Source organism: Danio rerio, chromosome 4 (assembly GCF_052040795.2).
Source record: "Danio rerio strain M-AB ecotype USA chromosome 4, GRCz13ab, whole genome shotgun sequence".
Classification (NCBI taxonomy): Eukaryota; Metazoa; Chordata; class Actinopteri; order Cypriniformes; family Danionidae; genus Danio; species Danio rerio.
This window is the reverse complement of record NC_141024.2, coordinates 24693371-24719646: the sequence shown is the minus strand read 5'-3', so window position 1 is coordinate 24719646 and position 26276 is coordinate 24693371. Positions and strand designations below refer to the sequence as shown.

The 26276-nt window shown below is 34.8% G+C and overlaps 1 protein-coding gene across 25 annotated transcripts in view; it reads left to right on the top strand.

The window, feature by feature from the left end:
• Window positions 1–26276, top strand: part of celf2 (cugbp, Elav-like family member 2) — a 439402-nt gene that overhangs the window by 168877 nt on the left and 244249 nt on the right. For 24 of the 25 annotated variants that reach the window (XM_087246169.1, XM_087246167.1, NM_194401.2 and 21 more), the window contains exon 1: window positions 20813–20943. The exons of the other annotated variant lie outside the window; for it this stretch is intronic. In XM_087246169.1, the coding sequence (XP_087102295.1) occupies window positions 20891–20943 (53 nt within the window). In that variant the 5' untranslated portion in view covers window positions 20813–20890. Of the gene's footprint in view, window positions 1–20812; window positions 20944–26276 lie in introns of those variants that run through there. 25 annotated transcript variants of the gene reach the window in all.

The window sequence follows — 26276 nt, the reverse complement described above, 5'->3', positions numbered from 1 at the left end:
CATGGCCTTTAATACTACAGTAAAATATATGCACAAAAGTATGTATAATAGTTCAACTTTCATTTTGTTTGCATTACTTTCTTAGAAGGTCTTTTTATGTCCATCACATTTACTCTCTCTGTCTCTTTATATCATTTATCTCTCTCCTTTTCTCCCTCTGAGGGAATTAGAAACTGAAATGGCATTACTGTATAAACACCATTGAGAGGAGAGCTTTGTGAACATGACCCGAGGGGGGAAAACTGCGATCTCTCTCTCACACACACACATCATATCAAATATAGCCATTCGGCTTTTCCATTACAGCTAAAACATCCCATTTCCCCCCACTGCAGAAGATAGAGCTTTACCTCCAAACCTTAACCTCTGACCAGCGCAAATATGTGTGTGCATTCTTTGTGTGTATGTGTCGGATCGTTCCGAAAGATATGAGATTGTTATTATTGCTTGCGATGGCCTGAAGTGATAGGGCAGAGGGTATTTGGTGCACAGTGTATTGGCATGTCTTAGTGCTTGTGTGTGGGTAAATGTTGCTGTACTGTATGTGTGTACGCTGCAGGGTAGAGATCTTGAATTGGTGACTCAAGTGTTTCCTGTCTGGGGCTTTCCAATGACTTCTTAACCGTTTTAATAATGACACATGAAACAATCCCCAGCAAACTTCGGTCCCTCAAGCAATTATTGATAGCCTGCTATATGCTATCCATCCTATAAAGTGGGTGACAGGAAAGGCAGTAATTGTTGAGACTCTGTATGAGGAGATACAGATCTTTACTCTGTTCAGAGCTGAACTGATGATCAATTCCTGCTGCAGTGTTGAACTGATTGGCCATTGAGATTCTTCACATTATCTTGTCCTCTCAAGCATTTGTTTTTGGTTGATGACCAGCTCTTTTGGTGGACTTAAATGAGTTATTGTAATTTTAAAGATGCAATGTTCTGGAATCATCCCTCATGACTTTGGATTTCAATTGCACAGCCTGTATACTTTAAGAAGTATTTTTAAGCCTATCTTTGACCCTCAAAAGTGGTAATTTGGCTATATTAACGCGCAACTCTCCAATAATGTAACTGCACATCGGAATGATGCGTAGTGCAAGCTCTGTGATTGGTTGGCTTGGTAGCGCTGATGAGTGTAGGCAGGACTGAGAGCCACATGAACCAATTAAGAGTGAGTATTTACATGAGTCTAGTCCCGTGTAGGAGCTCTAGATGGAAAGTGTTGTTTTGTGTTTACCTTATGATTAAAGTTGTTGCACGTCCGCCGGTTTCTGCCTCGAAATGAGCAAGTTTGAGCCACTTGCACCTTTAAGGTAGCGTTCAGAAAAAACAAAACACCAGCGAAGAAACTGGACACAGAGGAACATAAAAACCTACTGCCAGCTAGCGTTTTGGAAGTGTTATTGCAGAGCAACTCAAACAGCATGCAGAAGTATAAATGCATGGTAATGCCCAAGGCAGGTGCTGTAGGTCACATCGATCACTCGACCCAGAAGTATAAACCAGTCTTAAGAGCAATGGGTTTACTCTTTACTTATTTATTTTATTTTTTTAAGTATAGTTAACTGATCACTTTTAACAGCGTGGGTTTCAGTCACTTTAGTTTTTACAGTCTAATGAACACCATCTACTTTACACAACCTCATGACAGTCATATGTCATATTGTTACAAGTGAGACGCTGATAACAAGGAGTGCAGATCCTAACGCAGGGTTTTATACCATGATGGTCCGAAAAGCAATGGTTAACACAGGGGCAAACAAATGTATACAGGAAATTCATGGTCGATAAACAGGTGAATGGTCAAAAAGGCAGGCAGCAGACAGGAATAAACAAATAAGACAAGCGTCTAAAACACAGGACAAGGCAAGGGAAAACGCACCGTAATGTAAACAGTTCAGCAAGATTCAGCAACAACCTGTGTGTTTGTGCTGTTTTTATAGTCCATGTAATCAGTCTATGACAATCCTCTGGCTATGTGTGCAATTAGTCATGATCAGGAACCGTTTGTGTGTGTGTGTGGTGCATGACTGGATCTTGAGTCCATAAATGGCAGATATGTAGTCCGTTAGCGATCTGCAGCCGCTAGATTGCTTATAATCATAACACATGCATCACAAAATGTAATATTTTGATTTGTCAAAAAACACTTAACATGACTTTTGTGTCACTTTACATAACTTTTAGTCTAATATTTAGGGATGGGTACTAAGAAATGTTTTTTTTTTTTTTTTTTTTTTTGATTGGTACATAATGGACCCTTTTCACAAGACTGTTACGATGCGTTTAACTGTCATCATAATCTTAAATACTTGAAAGTTTTTAATATTTATATATTTTTTTTAATGTATGAACATGCACATGCATTTGTGAGTGTATTATATCATATTTGCATCAAATTACAAAATGCATTACAAAATGTTTGTAATGCAGCTTTTACGGAGTAAATTTTACATAATTCTCTCCTCTGGCTGCCATCATCACTCGCATACTATTTCCCCTTTTTTTCTGAAAGTCTTGGTTACGCCATTGCGTTTTTATTATCATTATTATTATTATTATTATTATTATTATTATTATTATTATTATTATTATTATTATTATTATTATTATTATTATTGTTGTTGTTGTTGTTGTTATTATAATTTTAGCAAATAGGATTGAAAAAAAAATTCAAAAAATTTGTTGTACTCTCCCTTTCACTGTGCTTTACATTTACCCAACTATGACAGCCATGATGACAGTAAATACTATTTGACTAGATATTTTTCAAGACACTTCTATACAGCTCTAAGTGACATTCAAAGGCTTAACTAGGTTAAATAGGTTAACTAGGCAGGATTGGGTAATTAGGCAAGTTATTGTATAATGATGGTTTGTTCTGTAGACTATCGAAAAAATATAAAGCTTAAAGAGGCTAAATATTTTGACCTTAAAATGTTTGTTTTTTTATTAAAAACTGCTTTCATTCTAGCAAAAATAAAATAAACAAGACTTTCTTCAGAAGAAAACTTATTATCAGACATCCTGTGAAAATTTCCTTACTCTGTTAAACATAATTTTGGAAATTAAACCAGCCTTCATATGTCACTTTAAGCTGTATAGAAGTGTCTTAAAAATATCTTGTCAAATGTTATTTACTGTCATTATGGCAAAGATAAAATAAATCAGTTATTAGAAATGAGTGATTAAAACTATTATGTTTACAAATGTGGTGAAACAATCTTACCTGATAATTCTGACTTCAACTGTATAAATGAATATGTAGTAAATGATTTAATAATGACCTTGCAAAATGTTTTATTAATATTGTTGGCTACCTATTATTTTTTGGAGAGTGAGATGTCTAAAAATGAAACATGCACTAATTTAATAGTGAACAGAGGTTACAAGATTATAATGGTGGCTCGGTGGCTCAGTGGGTAGCTACACACAGCAAGATGGTCGCTGGTTCGAGTCCCAGCTGGGCAGTTGGCATTTCTGTGTTGAATTTGCATGTTTTCCCCATGTTTGTGTGGGTTCCCTCCGGGTGCTCCGGTTTCCCCCACTGTCCGAAGACATGCATATATGGGTAAACATAATTGGCTGTACTTTATGAGAGCATGTGTGAATGCCAGAGTGTATGGGTGTTTCCCAATACTGGGTTGTGGCTGGAAGGGCATCTGCTGCGTAAAACATATGCCAGAATAGTTGCCGGTTCATTTTGCTGTGACGACTTCTGAAAAATAAGGAAGTAAGCCAAAGGAAAATGAATGTTCTCTATCTTTGATCTCCATTGTATGTGACTCTGTCCCAATTTGCATTTAAAATCCTTTGATTGTAGTTTGATATTGTGAGAGTATTTTAGATTTGTATTTAAGTAGTATGTTTTATCAGGTCACAAACTTCCATAATCCATTTCCCCAAGAGGAATAACATGAGTTTAGGGCCTGAAACGACATGATATGAAACTTCCCTGCTGAGGGTGAGATGAGCTAAGACTGACAAATTGTTTCTCTCCAAAACAGGAAGTAAGAGAAAAAAAAGTCACTTCCTGCTTAGGAGACAGTTGGGTGCATAAAGCCCACGGAGACAATAGCGTGTCACATTATTATTTTTATATCTCTTTTACAGTCTCTCACTCCCCTCCATCTCTTTTGATCCAGTTATGTAGAACAGAAAACAATATTTTTTCATTAATCTGTCACATAATACTTCAAAGACTGTTGATACACCATCTATCTTTGTCTTAAGTTCTTCTTCATTGCAATATTCTTCACTTTCTTCAAAAATTGTCTTCTTGACGGTTTGCTTTGTTCATTTATCGCTGCAGTTTTCTGATGAAATTGTTAGCTATTAAGCCACACTGTGGCTGATAATGATATTCATAATACAAAAATAGTAATAATTCGTAGACAGTAGTAATCATACATAACATTTTTAGATATTAAATTGTCCACTGCCAATCACAACTGTCATGGAAATGTGTGGGCGATGAAGTTTACAATGCTTCATGCGCACTGGGAAATTATTTTGTTCTCTCTCTCTTTTGATTTTTTTTTTCCCATCTTCATTATTTATGTGTTCTGTTAATAAATTTCCTTTGCGGTCAGATTGGGATTTTTAAAAGGGATATGTGTGTACAGTAGTTTCAATTTAACTCGAATAAAAGTATGATGTGTATCATAAATGTTATGTAATTGTTTCAGTGTGTGTGTGTGAGAGGTGACATACTAGAATTGAATTAACCTCTTATTCTTAAAGTTGCAGTCTCTAGCTTTTTTAGATTAAAAAAAATTATAAAAATATAAATATAATATAATTTAATTAAAATTATAAAATTATAAATCCAAAATGAATTTTTGAGCAAGTACACAAACAGCTAGTGTTTGAAAGAATGTCCTTACTTGATTCACTATGGTAAGCTTATACTAATGTTTAATATTTTGAGTCGGCTGGAAGGTTTTCTTGGTTAATATCTGCTCTAGAGTTCTGGCTATATCCCTTATTTTTAGGATCAGTCCGAATGAGTAAGTAAATGATGAATAAACCATTCCAATGAACATTTATACATTTATTCAGTCATTCAGTTTCCTTTAGCTTAGTCTCTATTTCAGAGGTTGCCACAGTGGAATGAACCGACAACTATTCCAGCATATGTTTTATACAGTGGCTGCAACCCAGTATTGGGAAACACCCATACACTCACATTCACACACAAAAGCACACACACACACTCATATACTTTAGTTCATTCAATTCACATATATGGCATGTCTTTGGACTGGTGCACCCAGAGGAAACCCACACAAACACGGGGTGAACATGCAAACTCCACACAGAAATGCCAACTGGCCTTACTCTGAGGGAACAGTGCTAAGCTTTAAGCCACCATGCCTCCAACATTTATACATTTTATTTTTAAACAAAACTCTGATGCTGTGTTCACACCAGAAGCATCAAGCGTGAGTGATTTATATGTTAAGTTTATGCAAAGACGTGAATATATATCCCGCAGCGTGATACGCGCGAATGAGGTGATGCGAGTTGAGCGTTTTGCGCGATTGACACGCGTTTTAATCGTTTTGCGCAAATCTCTTCATTTGGAAAATCTATACTCCAGCAGACATTTGCACCGCATTAACCAATCAGGAGCTTGCTCTTGTAGAAGTGCGAATGTAAACGTTTAATGCATATTTATGCATCGTGTCATATCACTCAGCTCTTACTGTCGTTTTTCTAGAGTCAAAGAAGACCAATAAACCTCAAAATTGTTTGTCTTCATATACATCAAAACCTCAAATACAACTTTAAATACATCTCTGTTGGTCCCTTTTGTCAAGTCTAAGCCTCTATTCCATCCACAACACAAATCAGGAGCAAACTAGGTTATTCTGGAGGCATAAAGACGTATTGATTGATGTCAACATTGTAATTTTGCACTTTGCTACTGTGTTTGTTAAAATCTGGAGCAATAGAAAAACAACAAATAATAGTCTGAATAATAAGCTTAGGATTTTGCAGTTATTGTTTGTTTGTTTGATCTTGGTTAATATTAGTACGCTGTAGTTTATGCTCTTTATTAGTTTGTAATAATGGTAATAAAAATGCTATTCATTCGCTCCTTCACTCTGGCCGCCTCGGTTATTGATTATTTTCTCCATATGTTCCATAACCTCTAATTTCCCAGCAATTGGCTTAACACAAGAACATCGGAGGTCTAATTCAACCTACAAATCAATAAATGTGATTACACAGAGAAAGAGCTTGAAGGAGGTGGAGGATTTTTGGCCAAGAAATGACTGCTGTAATGTCTTACTCTCAACAAAAATCTCCGCTTAATTGCATTTGTTTTCATATGCACACATAAATGTATATGTGCGTTTTCTATTTAAAACTACAGTAAATGTTACATGGATGTCATTTTTGAAAAGGCAATAAAATCTGCAAATACAGAGCAGACAGCAGACAAAAGATATTTAGCAGGAGACTCACAGATATTGACTAATCTTGGAATTGCAGAGCCAGATTTAACCAGCTGAGTATTACTGCAGACGAGTTACATCTGCCAATGTTTGATGTGTCTGTGCAGCAGATTTGATGTGATGAGAGAAAAAAAAAAAACTTAAATAAATGTCGAACAGTAATAAAGTTTTGACATTATTACTTTTAGGCTTATGAATTTAGTGCGATAACAAGTGGATTACAACAATATCAGGATGCAATTATAGTACACAAGATAGACAACAGTGCACATTTAAACTTTAGGGGAAAATAATACATTAAAATAACAACAAATAAACTATGTTAAAGACTTTACATAGCCAGAAAAAATTAGAGATGGATAAAAAAAAAAATATATATATATATATATATATATATATATATATATATATATATATATATATATATATATATATATATATATATATATATATTGCTTTGTCAATTAATTAATTAAAATAAGTTCAAGCACTTAGCTCAGTAAAACTAAAATAAGAGTAAAAAATTATTTTTTTTTTATTTTTTTGTACTTATTTAGTTATTTATTTATTCATTCATTTGTTCAGGCAAGGCTAGGCAAGTTTATATAGCACATTTCATACACGATGGCAGTTCAAAGTGCTTTACAATAACAAAAATAAATAAAATAAACTAGTATGAGAAACAAAAACAACAAAAAAACTTTTTAAAAACTGATAAATAACAAATTTAAAGGTTTTAAAACAGGTTTTAAAGGAAGGAAAAAGAAAAGAAAGACATAATACTGCAATCTGTAACGGCACAGCTAAGATATGTTTTAAGTCTTGATTTGAATGTGCCTAATGTTGGAGCACATCTGATAATTTCTGGAAGCTGATTCCAGCAGCGGTGGTGTAGTAGCCGAAAGTGGATTTACCCTGTTTTGACCGAACTCTTGACCGAATTTCTAATTTACTTGATCCTAATGATCTGAGCGATCTGTTGTGTTGGTATTCAGTGAGCATATCTGTAATGTATTGAGGTCTTGGGCCATTTGGTGATTTATAGACAAGTAATAATATTTTAAAATCTATTCCGAATGTAACTGGGAGCCAGTGTAAAGACCTCAAGATAGTTGTGATGTGCTCTGATTTTCTAGTTTTGGTCTGAATCCTTGCAGCAGTGAATGAGCTGCAACTGTCTGACTGTCTTTTTGGAGAGGCCAGTGAGATGTCCATTAAACTAATCCACCCTCCTGGTGTTAAAACCGTGAACAAGGTTATTATTTAGTGATTAATTTATTTGTTTCTTTATATGTTATGTTTAATAGTGTTTTGTTCGTTTATTTTATATATATATATATATATATATATATATATATATATATATATATATATATATATATATATATATATATATATATATATATATATATATATATATATATATGTAATAAAAACTTAGGGAGAAACATAATGCTAGATTAATATCCAATTACATGTAAATTTGTATGCAAATCAGGTAAATTAATTACATGATTCAGTTACAGGTAAATGGGTATTTACACATCTAATTGTCCATGTTTTATCTGAAGACTTTTCTTAAAACCAATATAATCAAACTAAATTTCAAACACACATTTTTGATGAAATTGTCTGAAATTTGTAATGTATTTGTTGGAATTTATTATTATACTCCTGTTAATTTAAATAAGTATTAATACGAAAAGAAAAAAAAATCATCAAACTAATAAGTAAATGTTACTTTGGGTTTTCTGTACAAGTTCTGGATTATCCTTCTGACTCATTTAAAATTACTTGAAATTAGATCACTTAACCTTATTAGTGATTTTGTTGAGGTTACAAAAACTGTTGCCCTGAACATGGAATTCCAATGGCCAAGAAAACTTAATATGGTGCAATTTAACAAAACACATACAGTTACAAAAACACTGCAAATCTTCACAACATTTTGTTTTAAAAAATCTCACTGAATTTTCTTACAATGCAAACATTTTACGAAAATGTGCTGCATATTCTAACAACACTTTCAAATAGCATGGAACACAATAGAATTGTTTCAAGAGGACCCAAAAATATGACGAACCAATACTTTTTATTAATGCTGTTTGCGTTGTGTCACAATGCAGCACATTTGTTTGTGTATGCGTTGTGAGGATTTGCAGCACTTGTGCTGTTAAACAGATGAAGATATTTTCTTAATTTGCTGGCGTTTTAGTAATTGCATGCATTTTCTTAAATTGCAGCATGTTAAGCTCTCTCGGCCACTGTAATACATGAAATTAGCTTATCTACAAAACATTTCTGAAGAATTTTTTTAATAGAAAAATCTTAATTACTTAATTAAATTCAAGAGATTTCAAATAACAGTAATTGTTAATAAATTCAAATAAAGAAAATAACTTAAAATACTTATTTATTTAATTATCAATATGTATTGTTTTATTATTTATTACAATATTTGCATTGTTAGCTTAGCAGCATGTTAACAGCAAGCACTGTCAGAATCAATGTTGAGTTGAGTTTCCTGAGCATTTCCTGAACATGTCAGTATTGTGTTATTTCATTGTTGCATGATTGTCCAAAAATCAATCACTTAAGTTTTCATTTAGCCCACGAATGTACAGTTAAACAAACATGCTCACTGTGGTTAGTAATATCGAGGTCTTTTGTATGTTCAACCTTACAAACTGTTGTCTGAAAAAACAATTTGATAGTTTCACTTAACAAAGAGAGGAAGCTCTAGCTAATGTCTAGCTATTGCTAATTAACTAATTAATGTATTTTTGCATATATATTATTACAGGTAAATGTAAATACACATATATAAAAGAACTGTTGTATCAAACAACTGACAAAATGAGGTGGTTTTCGAGTTTTATGGTTATTGTTTTTTTTTTTAATCAGTCAACACAATTAAAGTTTATTAGCATTACCAATTAGCCGCAACCATGATGCTTTAATTGACGTGTTTCCCCTCTCAGAAAGAAAACCCTGTGCTTCCCACTGGTAATTATGACTATGTGGCATTCATGCATGCTCATCATGTAAATATGATCACACCGACATGACTAGAAGGGAGCGTTAGACAACTGTCATTGATAGCGGCACACAGGCTGCTAAGAAAGACAAAAGCAACGAAAGTGCAATATACCCTCCAAAGCTACTTTTTCAAATGTAAACTGCTCTTGCAGGCAGTTTATTCACTCTGTCACCTTTTGCCTCTTTGTTTTCTCCGTCTTGTTTTGCATTTTACAGACAGAGTAACAGACCTGTTAGCTTAGCGTGATGAATGTAGCCAATAACAGCGCACACGGCTCCTCTACTATTCTAATGTTACATTTACATATGCTTACCCGCGAGGCCAAAACACTCTCTGTTCCTCTCTGTGTGTTTCTCATTATCTTCTATCTCATATAACATAAATCTCAACTGCAATGTAGCGTTAATTATTATTAGCCTAATTACAACAAACTAGCAGCTGACACACCTATACTCTGTTTTTCTTTTCACTTGGAGGGAAAAAAAGTGATTAATTCATATGTTTTTCTTTTTTGTGTGGAAAAAAAGTGCCCTCGAACTACCACCTGCAATCTTATAGCAAACTGTTTGCTTAATGTACTATTATTCTTTCTTTCTTTGCAGGTTTTTATAATATGTGTCCTACTTTCAAAACTGGAAAATTATGACTCTGTATGCCATTTGTGGAAGCAAATGAACATCAATGTCTCAAGCATTTGAGCACATTTTCAGTGAACTTAAATTAAGCGGTGAATTAATAATGTACTCTCTCTTTTTATTTTCTTTGGAGGTTGTTTACAGATAGTAACAGTTTTGTTTAGAACCATTAATAACCAGTCATCCAGAAGAACCTTTTTATTTTGAAGTGATTTCCCTCCTTTTTGTTACTGATTTTTACTGATTTTCTTGAGCTAAAAACCCAGCGGCAAAAAAGATTTTTCTTTGAAGGTTATTTACACATAAGAACAGTTATATTTAGAACCATATTGCTTTGAATAAACTTGTTTTATTAATAAATATTTTTGGAGTTTAGGGCTCTTTAATTGTTTTTCAAATTTGTTACTGTAAAACCACCCTCTACTGGTTTTCTCATATGGAGAATGAAGTCACACATTGCTCAGATAGGATTTTGGTGTAAGTGTCTCATCTATCAGATCTGATCGTTATTTTGTATTTTCTATTGGATTTGAGTCAGGTGATTGGCTGGGCCAATCTACTGCTTGTTTTTCTTTGTCTGAATTTAAGAGTTTCCTTGGCTGTGTTTTGGATTATCGTCTTCCTAAAATGTCCACTCTGGTTTTATTTTCATCATCCTGGCAGTGTAGATGTTGGATAGCTAATATTCATTTACAATGATGAAGTAAAAACTACTGGGAGATTTCGGTTGCTACCTGGAAAAAAAAGCTTTCTTCATGTGCTCAATTCTTATTTCCTGTGTCATTTCATTTTATTACACATAACTTAATCTGTAAATGAATTAATTTTGTTTCCTCTGCATTTATGGGTTTCTTTGGTTGTTACCAACATCTAGTGAAAACTTCAAGTTAACAGCACCTTTAGAAATAGCTTTTCTAAGAAAAACGTTGACATGTTGTGCCCAAGGTTAAAAAACGAAAATGGTGATGTTTTAACTGACTGAAATTGCTCTTGCTGACTACATAATGTTGAGTCCTAACATCCGCGTTAAAAATCTGAATTTCCCATCACCAGGCCCGGATTAATAATTCAGAGGCTTCTGGGCACAATGTCTTGAAAGCCCCCTTTAGCTGAAAGCCCATAGTTGAATTAAACAAATAAGATTAATATAATATTTGTTAAATAAAAATTAATTTTATAATGTTTTTAAATACATGATATACACTATATGTTTCTAGTCTACAAAGATTAAACTTATTTTTAAAGCATTTAAATCACACTTTGAAAAAAAATACTAATACAACTAGGGGAAATTAATGGATTTTAATGTATTTGTTCAAGTTCACTGAAGCAGAACTAAACTTTATATTTAAGGGTATTTTTAATGTATAACTTCTACAAACTTATAATGCATATGATTTGGATAACACCACTCCAATCCAGTTCTTGGAATCTGAGTCCTCCATAATACACACACTTATTAATGATTCCCACTTGTCTTCCTTGTAATGAAGAGTAGGCAAAATCTAAGTGCAGGATGGGCCCCTGGGCCTGTGCCCATAATGCCCATTGGTTAATCCGGCCCTGCCCATCACTACTGTGTGTATAACCTCAGAAGCAGCCTTGCACACATATTGTACCTAAGGCTGCAGTCTTGTGGGCTGTTGTATTTGAATTTGAGGATGGGTAGATGGTTGTGGTAGATAATAGTGTTCATGTGTTCTCTGAATACATGTTTCAAAAAAATGTATGACTGAGTTTTTATTGTACAATATTTATCCTGTTGATTTTGAATCTTGCACCTAACAATTATCCTCATTGAGAAAAAAAAAAAAACTGAAACTAATAAAAACTAAACTAAAACTAAGACATTTTTTAAATATAGAAACTAATAAAAACTAAGAAATCTACCTCTAAATCTAATTAAACTGAATTTGAAAACAAAAAGTCAAAACGAAATAGAAACTAAAACTAATGAAAAATCCAAAACTATTATAACCTTGGTTGTACCCCACTGTTTATAGAATCATGTTTGTAAAAAAAAAAAAAAAACAACAACAACATCCAAACAGTGTAGAGTTCTTTATTAACCTTTTTTACTTTATAAAACAAATTGCTTTTTGTTTTTCAAATTTGTAAATGTCAAAGCACTTAAAAACTAGTTTTCTGGAGATGAACCACCCAACAACACCCTAAAATATGTCATTTGTACATTAGTCACAGTTCTATTCAGTACCACATAATTCAGAAAAATCTTTATGTTGAAATTGATTTTATGTTGAAATTGATTCAAGCCTTTTTTGTTGTTGATTTTGTTCAAATCTATAACTGCCAATCCAACTCGTTACTAGTTTTCTGGATCTTAGCTTCACCTAGGTGTAATAAAAATGGTTATTTACACATTGTACATTTACATTTAGAACCATATCATCCTGAAGAACCATTTAATGCAAAAACAAAGAGAATGTTGTCGATATTTCACCGGTATTTATATTGGTATTGGTATTCATGTCTTAAATGTTTCTGTTTTGCACTTATTTTAATTTTTTAAGTATATTTAATGTCAATTTACATGTACTTTCTGTATTCAGCTAAGGGTTGTATTCATTAGCTATGTATATATGTACATCTTCTAGACATATTTTTTAAGGGATCATTCAGCCAATGATGCAAATTACCTCTTTATTTATTCTCCCTCATGTGGTTTTAAACCTTTATGAGTTTCTTACTTTGAACACAAAAGAAAATATTTTGAAGGACGCTGGTTGCTGGCATCCATCAACTTCTATAGAAAGACTATGGAAATCAATGTAAGCCAGCTATTCTTCATATCTCCTTTCCGCTAATCTAATGTAAATAATGACAGTGTTGGTCTGGAAAACATCTGTGTACAAAGATAAAATGGCTGTCTTAAAGGCTTACTATAAACATATATTTACCATCTTACATGAGACATCACATAGACGTATTACAGATGAGCAAATCTTCTAAAAAATAAGTCATTATATACGCAAACATCAAATAGACATCTCCACAATGTATGTGTCCTATTAGGAATGTCAATTTTATTCTCATTTTGACTATAGACTATAAGGTCATCTGTCCTCACCATTTACATTGATCTTCATCATGTTGAGAAAAATATAAGCACGCATTTTATAAGTACACTACATTCAAAAAGCTCTCCAATCTCAGCGTTATTCCTGTCCTCCCTGGATGGACGGCTTCATGAAGCTTTGACTGTGAACAGTGGCAGCACTTTATTTCCGCCTGGTTAGGCAGAATAGATCCTCATCAAATCGCTCTTTTTAAGACAATGTGCACGTGGGCGTATGGCTTTGGGCTTATTTGACAGCATCAAATGGATTTCAGAAGAAAGGAAATATCGTCGTTTATGAAATAATCCCCTCATAGTTATTTCATCCTCGCGCTCGTGTGCGTGCTTTCATCTGTTTTATTGTCTGCCTCATTTTCTTATGTCCTTTTTCCTTTTATTTTGACTGAATAGATGCTGACAGAGGAAGAGAGGGAGGAATGTTATACATACTTTATTTAGATTATACAGATTATGGGAGCTAGCTGTGAATTAAGGCTGACGTCTAGGGTCAGTGTTTCTTATTTTGGTTGGGGAGACGACGGGAATGAGTTTTGAGTTTTCTCGCTTATACATCGCCGTGCTTTAAAAAGGAACCTGAGAGGTGTGTGTGAATGTGTGTAAATATGGTCGCTAACAAGATTACAGGCCGCCAGTGAGTGGATGATGGGTGGAGAAGGAACATGTTGCACATGTTTTAAGATGCAGTGTTTAAGAATAACACTCTCACACCCACACAAACCCACTGCTTTCCAGAAACCAGGATTCTGCTTTCTTGTGGGTTTGTTAAACAGGCATGTTTAGCGTGATTGGTCGGCGAGGTTGTAACGTATATTAACCAAGTGCATGTCTCAGCCAAAAGCGGTGGAGCTGTGGTTTATGGGTCATTTTATAGGAATGTGGTGAAATAAGTTTAACTGATACACTTATAAATTTGCAAAAGCAAATGCTTAATGGCGAATGTTAATAGTGTTCAAATTTACCTGATGAGGTGTTCATAAGACTGCCATGACTGCTTTATTATCATGACACTTTATTAATTTACACATAGGAACATTTTTGTTTAGAACCATTTACCCGTATTCCTGAAGAAACATTTTAGGCTGAAGTGATTTCCGTCTTTTTGTTACTGGTTTTCACAGATTTTCCTGAGCTCAACTACCCAGCGGCAAGGTTCTTTACACACAGAAACAGTTCTATTTAGAACCATATTGGCCTGAATTAACATTTTTTATTAATACACATTGAAGTTAAGGGCTCTTTGTTTCTCGCCTTTTAGGAATTTTATTTATTTTTATTTTTTTTTTCAAATTTGTAATTGTAAAACCACCTCACTACTGATTTTCTTATATGGAGAATAACATAATGCATTGCTCAGATGTGATTTTATTTTCAAAGACTTCAACTGAGTGTAAAAATCTTGATGGTTCTGTGGGTCTCATCTATCAAATCTGATCTTTATTTTGTATTTTCTATTGGGTTCAAGTCAGGTGACTGGCTGGGCCATTCTACTCCATTTTCTTTCTCTGAAACCATTTGAGTTTTTATTTATTTATTTATTTTTAGCTGTGTTTTGGATCATTGTCTTGCTGAAATGTTCACTTTGGTTTCATCTTCATCATCCTGGTAATGCCGATGTTGGACTGAAGCAGCTAATATTCATTTACAATGAGGAGGGTTGCTGAATAACTACAGAGAGATTTCAGCCTTTTATGAATATTAAGGAGATATTATGTATGTTTATGACAACGGTCATTGTGTCATTAGCTCATTTATGTCATTTTAAATTCCACTTGACATTATTTGAGATGTCTTTATAATAATTTGACGTAAATTAATACATACATTTGTCTTTGTCATTTACCAAAGATACCAAAGCCTGTCAGTCTATTTGCTATGACAACTTTCATTATAAGATAACATGAGATACAAGATAACATGACTGGTCATAAATCTGGCATAAACATGATTTTCATGAGGCCATTATAATTGTAATGACACTTAATGACTGTTTCCATAAGCATACATAAAATCTCATACTTATTTATGACATGCCAGCTCATGATTACCATGGTTTCGTGACAGTCTAATAAGCACCCCTTCAAGTAAAGTGTTACACAAACTTTGAATTAGCCGCTTAAATTAAGGCTATTTTCAACAACATGAAAACAACATTATTTGTACATGTTTTTTTTATTATTATTTTTTTTTACAAAATCATGATGTCATGTATTATGTTTTTAGTCTATAGACTGTATACACTGTATTCCACATAATCCTTTCATGTTATCCTAACACAAATCGGTTATTTAAGCTTAATAGTTTTTATAATTTTAAGTCGATTGAACATAAAACAATTAAATTGTCACAAAAAAACTACAGTCAAGAATCATGTTGTTTTAGCTTTTTTTAAAGAAGCAATTTCAATAAGCAGCAACAATTTCAGGACCATAGTTTGTCCCATAATTTACATGACAATTCATGACTACATTACTTCTGACTATGTCAATAAAATATACTTCAAGAAACTTTTTAACATCAAATGTTGTCAGAGTAGAGATCAAGGCATTTCTATACTGCAATATGAATGTGTAAAACAGAAAATAAAACAAAGAGACAAACTAATTAACATCTATTTTTTTACAGTGAACTAATTGAAGAACTATGTATATTTTCCACTCCTGCAATACACAGCCACCAGAAACAGAAGGTTATAAAAATCACATAATGAATGAAAGCTCATTATGAATATATATTTTTTTCAAACTGAGAAAGTAAACACTAACATGTATAAGAGAGTACACTAATTATCACACACATTTTAAACACTGCTATAGTAATGCTCAACATCAGATGTGTCATGCTAAATTCTGTGAATGTCAATTTAGGTTGTTATTACTGTTACTGACATAAAAATTCTCTGTTTATATTTTTATTTGAAGGGGAAAATTAATTATTTCATTTGTTTCCTTATATGTTTTGTGAAAAACATGCAACCCCATAGCAATAGTACTATTATTCTTTCTTCCCATTTTTCTTTTTATAATTTGTGTCGTTCTTTCAAAAATTCGACAATTACATCTTAGTACATGTTCTGCCAGTCATAGAAGCAAATGAACATCATGTTCTGAAACATTTGAGCACATTTTTAATTAAGTGGTACTCTCAAAATAATGTTTTTTAGATATATGTACACCTACAGTTCTATTTATCATCCTGAGGATGATAACCATATCATCCTGAGGAAAGTTTTTTTGCTAAAGTGATTGTGTGTTAACTATAACTATTAACTATTAACTATAAACATACATATATACACACATTTTAAAAACTACCTAATAAATTACAATTCCTGAAAAAACAACTCAATTATTTGTCATTTGTTACTTTACACTACTGCTTGTTTCACTCCACAATATGCTACAGTAGAATTCAAAAGTCTTGCAAGTGCATCCTAATATTGCATGTTTTACATAAGATATATAATTTTTTTGGGTCACGCTTTACAATAAAGTTGTATTAGTTAATGAATGTATATGTGAAATCCATTTATTGCAGTATTTATTCATCTTTTTTGTTAGTTAATAAGCTCATTCATTGTTAGTTCATATTCACAGTGCATTAAATGTTAACAAGCACACATTTAGATTTTAATAATGCATTATCAAATGCTAAACCATGGTTTATTAATACTAGCAAATGTTATGATGTTAGTAAATACATTAAATAACATTAATTAATTAACCATATTGTAAAGTCTGGCCATTTACTGCAAGAGAAGAAGATTCTTGTTTGTTATATTGTAACTTAAAGGACTTTTATTTGCCTTTTGCTCTTGGAACAGTAAAAAGAAGGAAGCAGAAGAACTCTGACCTCTTGGAATTGAGCAATAGATATACGAAGAACCTGCACATCATGCATATATGTTTCATAAACGTGCAGAAGATTAATAAGACAGCTAAATAGGTTTTCATTAATCAAACACAGCATCCAGTAGCATGTGGTTTTACCTCCATTAATCTGACTTGGCAGTGTTAGTGTGTGTTAGTAAGCTGCAGTTTAAGTACAGACAAGGTGGTAGCCCTAAAACAGGATGTGGTGATGTGTCAAACAGGAAGTGAGCCTTGTCAGATACAATAATATCACGTGTATGGATGGGGGAGTCTGTCTACTCGTTTGACTCACAGACCAAAACGTTTTTTCCCCTATTCTACTTGTAACCATTTATGATGAACAACATTTCAATTTTAAGATAGCCTTTTTAAAGATGAAAATGTTCCCAAAAAGTGTTATGCAATTTACTTTTCTTGGACACCATTGCAACAAAATGTTTTAGGATATACTAATTGTGTTATAAAATACTTATTATAATACTTATTAGTTTGCAGTGGTGTAAAGTATCAAATTACAAACGCTCAAATTACTGCAATTGAGTAGTTTTTATCCAGAATTTACCAAGTAGCTTTAAGTTTACTTTTACTTTCCCTTTAGTACATTTTTAGTGCTGCATCTGTACTTTTTTTTTCACTACTTTCCTTTCAAGAGTTCACACTTAGCTGATGATTGGTAATAAGCTAGTTTGGCATGCTGTCCCGGGAGAGAGCCCCGAGCTCATGAGAGCCTCGAGCCCGGGGCTCCCTCCCGTTGCAGGGCGAGAGGGGAGTTTGAGCTTGGGTAGATCTCGAGAACCCCCCTCCCTCCTGCTGCGTGAGGGTTGCTAAGGTGATGCGTTGCTGACAGAATTGAATCCAATTTGGTGCTAATTTGGATTAGTCAATTTACTTAAGTGTCATGTTTTTGGGAGTGTGGGAGGAAACCGGAGGACCCAGGGAAAACCCACGAAGCACGGGGAGAACATGAACTCCACACGAAACTGCTGACCGTCTGGGTAGATGCCCGAAGCAGAGGCATTTTGCTGTGAGGCTGCAGTGCTAGCCACTGGGCCGCCGTGCTGCCCAGTAGACAAAGGAGGAGGCGAAGGGGTGGAAGGGGGGATTCTTCAAGACTAAGATGACTAAAGGTAAGGTGTTTGGTTATTTATACTTGGTTAGGAGTAGTCTGATTGGTGGTTCGTACATTAGCTTGACTTGGGGCCAGCCGTGTCAATCATAAGCACGTGATCCTCTCGAAATTAGTTTATGAATAAACTTCACTTAAACTGCAGTCACTACACTGATTTTATTCCTAGAATTTCAGAACATGTTACTGTATTTTTTTCACAGTATTAATTACATTAGTGTCACTTTACAGGTTTAAAGTGTTAAATTTTATGCATTCAGAATTTTATTGTGAAATTAAGGCAGGCATCATGACTACAGCTAATTACAGTAAAAATTGTTATTTCTTTTGCACATTAGTTATAGAAAATCAAACACTGGTAATATTTTATTCAACCAAGAAATAATACACATTATTTTTTTATACTAGTACAGGTACATTTTTATATTTAGAAATATTTACAGAAATATTGTTATTATGAAGAACCTCACTGTAATTTACTGTGAATTTAAATACAGTACTCTACTGTGAAACTAATGCAATTATTAACCAGGTCAAATATTTTACAGTGTACTTTTTTTTCTTGTCTGTGAGGTTTGGCTAAGTACAAAAATCGGTCTTGCTATTCCTGTTCAATCAAATTGCACATAGAAAGAAATCGTATCATACTGAACTACCTGAAGACATGGGTGCTTTATAAATGCAGCAAATCGTTCGGATGCATTACAGGTTTTCAAGAAGATGTCCAAAATCTAGCACTAAATAAACTACAGAATGTTACGTTTACACACACAAACGCACAAATTTCATGTAAACATATCAGAAATTTACAGCATAATATTCAATACTCACTACTCTTGAGTACTTTTGAAAGGTCTTTTTACTCATACTTTGTATAATATTTACAACAGGTAATTTTACTCTAGTCTAGGGCAGATTTAGTGATTTGGGTCTAAGCAACTCCAGCCATGACCATCACTCAATCTTCTTTTGTTTTATCTAATTTTAAATAATAAGATGTCCTAAAATTAATTTACACACACAAAAAATAAATAAATAAATAATTAAATAAACAAAAAAATAAATAAATAATATATATATATATATATATATATATATATATATATATATATATATATATATATATATATATATATATATATATATATATATATATATTTTTTTTTTTTTTTTTTTTTACACATATATATTTATACACATTATATGTATATGTTTATACACATTTGACTGTTGGACTGCTCCTAGATTGAGGGTGGTGGATTTTTTTTTCCTTCATATTATTATTACATAACAATATTATAATAATATTATTTTGTATTGTATAATAAACAATATTTAATTACGTAAAAAAATAGGTTCGACTCTCATTATACAAAATATGATAGAAAGTTATGTTATATATAGTGTATATGTATAATTTATACTTTTAGATGTTTATTAGGGGACCCTAGATGTCCTAGGGCCTAAGCGGCTGCTTACCTTGCCTATTAGTTAAATCTGCCCCTGACTTTACTAGTACGACACTTTTGGTCAAGTAACAGCACTTTTACTTGGGTATGATTTTTTTCAGTACTCTTTCCACCACTGTTAGTTTGACATACTGATTTGTCATTTTATTTTTGCACTTTAAAGCATCTACAATTTTTATTGAGGCCTATGAATAATATATATATATATATATATATATATATATATATATATATATATATATATATATATATATATATATATATATATATATAATCCCATTCAGAACAGAATAGCATTTCAGCAATATATATGTGTGTGTGTGTGCGTGCGTGCGTGTGTGTGGATTTCGTTTCTTTCGTTCATATGACTACTATAAAGTCAAAAGCAATGGGTAATTATGATGCTCTGCAATGTCTTGTGATTTCTTTTCAGTGGAAATTTCATACTGTCCACCATTTTTATACCACATTTGTTTAATTATCTTTACTTATTTTGTGGAATACAAAGTATGTATAGTACACTTTCAGAAATAAAGGTACGCGATCTGTCACTGGGGTGGTACTTTTTTCGAAAACATATTTGTATCTGAAAGGTTCATAATACCTCAAGGGTAAAAATTAGTACCTAAAAAGTACAAATGTTTTCCTCTTAAAATTGTAGGTACTATTATATACTTTTGAGGTACCAATACGGACCCTTCAGGTACAAATGTGTACCTTTTGAAAAGGTACCACCCCAGTGACAGCTCTTTCTGAGAGTGTACACACTAAGTACTCAGTATGCATTGGCGTAATAAGGTTTACATAATGAAGTACACCTGTGCAGTTTAACCGTCTGAGGCGTCATCACAGGCCTATACTTGTCGTTTTGGACGTTTTAACATTCATACTTATGTAGAAAACAGTACAATATTTACAGTTAGGCTACGTCATAAAAAACAAATGCTTTAAATCAGGTATACGTGCGAAAGGTTGCACGCGTTGACTCTGATATTACACAGCGATGAGTCTGAGAGAGCGAGAGAGAGAGCGAGCGAGAGAGAGATTGTGAGGGGCGGAGGAAAGAGAGCCAGTTCTCAGCGCTTATCACACTCAGAGCAGCGCAGAGAGACAGTCGGAGTAACAGCGCTCACTCACTCAATCAGCCGCATTTCTGTCCGAGCAAAGCCCGAGCTGCCCGAGCCTCAAACATGGTCTCTATAATCTCAGACCTGGACCCCCTCAAGAGCTGGAACGTGTTAAGGTAAGACCCGCGCCGAGCGTGCATGCGGAGCACGCCGAGTGTCTCCATCCGCCCGCGCCAAGGCTCCGCTCGACTCCAGCATCAATGTAGTGAGAATTACGCACGGCTTGCGTGTGCTGTTTCAGCTTTAAAAAGTGTGTGTGAGACTTTTTTTCGCCCCCCTCCTTGAGTTCGCACATATTCTGTCATGTGTCTGACGCATGGAGTGGCTTATTAACCCTTTGAGGGACCGAGCAATCCCTCCCCCGAATACACCGGGAATGAGGAGGTTTATCGGACCGGGCGCGTCTGGTCTCGTGTCATATGTGATGCGGGATGATGGTGCTGATGCTGAGGAGAGGAGACGCGGTGCACATCGCTGTCAGCTTTGTGCAGTATAGTTCACTTTAAATCAATCGACTTGACATTTGGGACTGTTTTTATCCACTTATATATTTGCTTTTGCTCATACTGCGCAAAAAACAAATGTGCATCAACGAAGTTCCTGTTTCTAGTGAAAGACTTTTGGATATTATATCAGGTGTTTCTCAAAACTAAGCTGCTCTGACTGGACAGCTGACTCTTTGGATATTTGTTGTCATTTGTGGGGCATCGCAGATGCTATCAAATTGAGAAAAACATGTTAAATAGCTAGTTTCACTAGAGTTTGAGAATGGCATTGTGTAAACAGTTTTTTGAGGAAGTATAAAAGGGTAACTGAAACCACAGAAAGCATGTCATGATGTCAAACCGTTCCGCTTTAGTTCTCGGAAGTGTGCACATTTTTAGAGGACAAAACATATGATAAAACTTATAAAACTAGTTATATTATATTATATTATATTATATTATATTATATTATATTATATTATATTATATTATATTGTATTATAGTCATCGCCACTTTCATACTCATTTGCATAATATAAATTAATGAAATATTTTAGTCAGTTGCTAAATTCCTAAGCTCCATCCCAGCTGTACTGTTCTAGTAACTAAGTGTTCAGTCAGAATGTCACTTTTTAAAAGCATTCATGAACACATTTGTAATTAGGCTACGGAAGAGCGCTCTATAAATACTCTGGATCTTCATATATAGTTCAGGATTCTGGGTTGTTGTAAATTGGGGCGCCGCTGTATTCCTCACTGAATTATGAAAATAGATCAAGGGTATAAAGATGACACGCTGCGCTCTCTCAGAAGAAGTGTTATTTTTGGTCAATTATTTATTCCGATAAGCAGGTCATGGCTCAGAATGCAGCAAAATGCACATATGCGCGCCCTCAGAAGTGTGCATGAGGGAAAATGCACTTTTTTTTTTTTTTAAATGTCCAGAGTCTATATTGATATCTAACACACACACGCACACACAGACACGCACACTTCAGTTTTAATAGCCTTACTGTGTAGCTGACAGATCACAGCATTTAAGTAGACGTTTCCTGATCGATGTTGCACTATTAGTCAGTATGTTCCTTTTCTTTCTCGCTGACTGACACTCACAATCACGGTTCCACCCCAGAGCCGTCCAGGGCATAATCTTCTGCTCAGAGCGGGAGAGAAGAAGCTGATGGGGGTGTATATGTGTGTGCGTGATGGATCGCTATTTGTCTTTTTTTTTTTTTCTTTATTAGTCTAGAGGCTCTAGATTAGCCAGAGGAGCAGCTGCTGGACCGCCTTAATAAAGACCAGCTTAAGTTATCCTGTCTTTCTTGTGCTTCTCTTGACGTTATTCTTTGGCTCTAGGGTGCTCAGTGGCATTCTTTACAGCCTAATGAAGCCACCAGACGACCCTGAACACTGTTGTCTAATGAGCACACACTCGTGGATGTGTGTGTGTTTGTGTTGCATCTGATTAACTTTCTCATTATCTCTCGTTTAGTTCAAAACCCTTTCTTCTGTCGCCATGTATTTGAGAAGGGGAGGAAAAATAAAGATAAAATGCATGCGGAAATATCTTGGCTATCTATTAAGCAGATTTTTCTGGGCGCAACTTTGATGTGAAGTGCAAACAAAAATCTCCTAAGTTTGTTTGTTGTTGTTTTTTTTTTACCGAATAGACACCTCTGAACATCTCGCCGACAGCTTGCAGTAATTTCTGCCTAGTTCAAAATACATCATCTCGGATGGCGTCTGAATGTGACGCATCGTAATGATAGCACATTTTTCCTTATGATCCGTGTAGTGGAAATTTTCCGACATGCCTCATTTCTTTTTAGGGCTCAGCTCTCTGCGGGATCACTCTGTCATGATCCCACTTTTCCTTCAGAAGGGCTTGATGCGTTTGAAACGCAGAATAAATGAAGTACTTGCAGATTCATGTCAGTTACTTTTACATTAAATGCGTTTACAAAAGAGCTTCAGTGGAATGAAATGTTTTAAAGGATCTATCTATCTATCTATCTATCTATCTATCTATCTATCTATCTATCTATCTATCTATCTATCTATCTATCTATCTATCTATCTATCTATCTATCTATCTATCTATCTATCTATCCATCCATCCATCCATCCATCCATCCATCCATCCATCCATCCATCCATCCATCCATCCATCCATCCATCCATCCATCCATCCATCCATCCATCCATCCATCCATCCATCCATCCATCCATCCATCCATCCATCCATCCATCCATCCATCCATCCATCCATCCATCCATCCATCCATCCCATTATCTATCTGTTTCTTTATCTATCCTCCATTCACCTTCACGACTTCTTTAACTGAAGTTTTGCGCAAAAAATGAAGCCAAGAGATGCAACTCTGTTCTGTCAGTGCAAGCAACAAGAACAAAAATACCATGGAACTCATGTCCGCCCCCACACACACATACACACACAGACACACACACATACACAGACACACAATGACTCATAAGCACATGCATAATGCTCTAACACACACATGCAGGCGCACAACAGCCTCTCTGTCACGCTGACACGCACACACACTGCGCTTCGGAAGGCAGGTTGAGTCGGTAATGAGAGGCAGCATGCTTATTAATACCACTTGATTACATTGAAAATTACTTTAAATAACAATGACAAGTTGTTGCCTTTATTGAATTAGCAGAAGGCAGGCGGGGGAGATGATTTGATTAGAGGCATATTTAAACATGAGACTTGGGTTTCTTGCGCCCGGTGGCAGGTAAACTGGCTTTCTGGTCCTTCTGTTTGCCTCTCGTTTTAGGAGAGCGAGAAATCAAGAGAGAGAAAGAGAGACTAGCGCTAGGCAATGGAGTGGCAAGCATCCGTCTTTAGCAGTGGGTGACCTCTGACCTTTGCAGTGTTGGTTTTAATGAACGCTGTTAGCGGCGACGGCTCCGAGTGTGTGTTTAAGCCTCTGCCCGGGATGCATCCGTAATTATCTGGCTGAGTGGCTTTTTCTGTGTGCGCGTGCATGTGTGTGTGGGTGGGCCGCTCATGCCGTTAGCCTGTCCCTTATCCACAGCATTAGTGGCTGGCTGCAGACAGTGGTGCACAGACGGGCGGCGCAGATGAACGGCATTGCATGCTGATCTCTGCACCTGGACCAGCCTCAGACGCACACGGCCCGCTCACGTCACTCCTGCGCAGGTCTGGGCACAGTCTGCACTGGTGGAGAGGAGGGAGAGCTGGTACTGAGTAAACACGTCTGGAAGAAATAACCTACCATCTCTGATTGTCTGTCTGTCTGACTGACTGATGCAGCTGATAGATAGATAGATAGATAGATAGATAGATAGATAGATAGATAGATAGATAGATAGATAGATAGATAGATAGATAGATAGATAGATAGATAGATAGATAGATAGATAGATAGATAGATAGATAGATAGATAGATAGATAGATAGATAGATAGATAGATAGATAGATGTGTAGTTTTCAGAAAAGAAAAGAAAAATCAGAGTAAGAGAGAATCACAAGTGTGTTCCTGTGAGTGTGTATCTGTTGTTTTCGGTTTGTTAGCGTGTACTGTGGTCTTGTGAAAGCTCAGGGTAATGAGGAAGAGGTGGAGGAAGCTGTGTGACAGTGCAGGCTGAAGGTGAAGACAGCATTTGACGAGTGTGTGTGTGGGTGTGTGTGCATGCTCTGGATCCCATGGTCTTCACTAGAGTTCTGTATTATTGGCTCGAGTCAGTGTGGCGATGCACTGCCCTCCGCCGTCTAGTCAGTGCACCCATTATACTGTCTGTGAATGTGTGCAAGTGTGTGTGCGTGTGAGACCAGTATTGTTCCATAGTCTGACATTTTCGGAGCCTACGTGAGCTACGCAGATGGGTCTGCACCCCTTGAAGTTAAATCCCCCACCCCTCTTACACACACACACATGCACACACACACTTTACCTAGAGAACGTAATTACAATTATCAGCTCACCCATCACAATTACAGCTGAAGGAGAGAGAGAGAGAGAGAGAGAGAGCGGGACAGGAAAATGAATGCAGGCAGAACAATAGATGCTCAGAAGAATGAGACAGCGAGAGATAAAAGTGGAGTGGAGATGGATGGAGGCAGCGAAATTTTAACACTTTTTTATAGACCCGCTGTTGTTCTTCCTGTGTCCTAAATAACACTGTCCTTGAAACACAGATATGGCATGCACTCAGGGGCTGACTTAGTAATTTGGGGGCCCTAAGCAATTCCAGGTATGGGGCCCTATCATTCAAACTCTTTTTTTTATTTTTCTTTACTCTGTAGATTTATTTATTTTTTATTTTTGTAAATAAACTGCATGTTAAAAATACAGTGCTCATTTAAAACTTTTAAATTCAAGCAATATATTGCAAAAAAAAAAAAAAAAAAAAAAAAAACAATTACAACCTAAAAAATTTCAACAAAATTTGTAATTTTTTTGCTTCTCTTCATTTATCCTCTTTTTTTAAATTTGTAATTAACATTTTTCTATAACTATGTAATAGTTTTTGGACAGTAATTGTAAGTTATTCTGTTAGATAAGCTCTGGATTTGGCTTCAGTGCTAACTAATCTGATGTAAATGCACACAAATAAGATTGTATAGCTTTCTATTAAAAATATCAATTTAAAATATAGATTTATGAGGGGTGTACTTATGCTGAGCACTGTATATGATTAATAAGGTTTCTTGGCATTGGTTGGAGCACCCTAATACCCCAGGGCCCTAAGCGTCTGCTTACCTCACTTAGTGGTTAAGTCCACCCTTGCATGCACTTTCTGTAAAAAAAACAAAAAAACAAACATGAATATCTCAATAGTTTCTCACAGACAGCAGTGTGATCCAAAGTAAAATTAAAATATTATTATTTATTTTTTTAATTGTGGCATTTTTTTCAATATAAAATACATGTCAAAAGTTTGGGGTCAGATATATTATTTTTTTAAT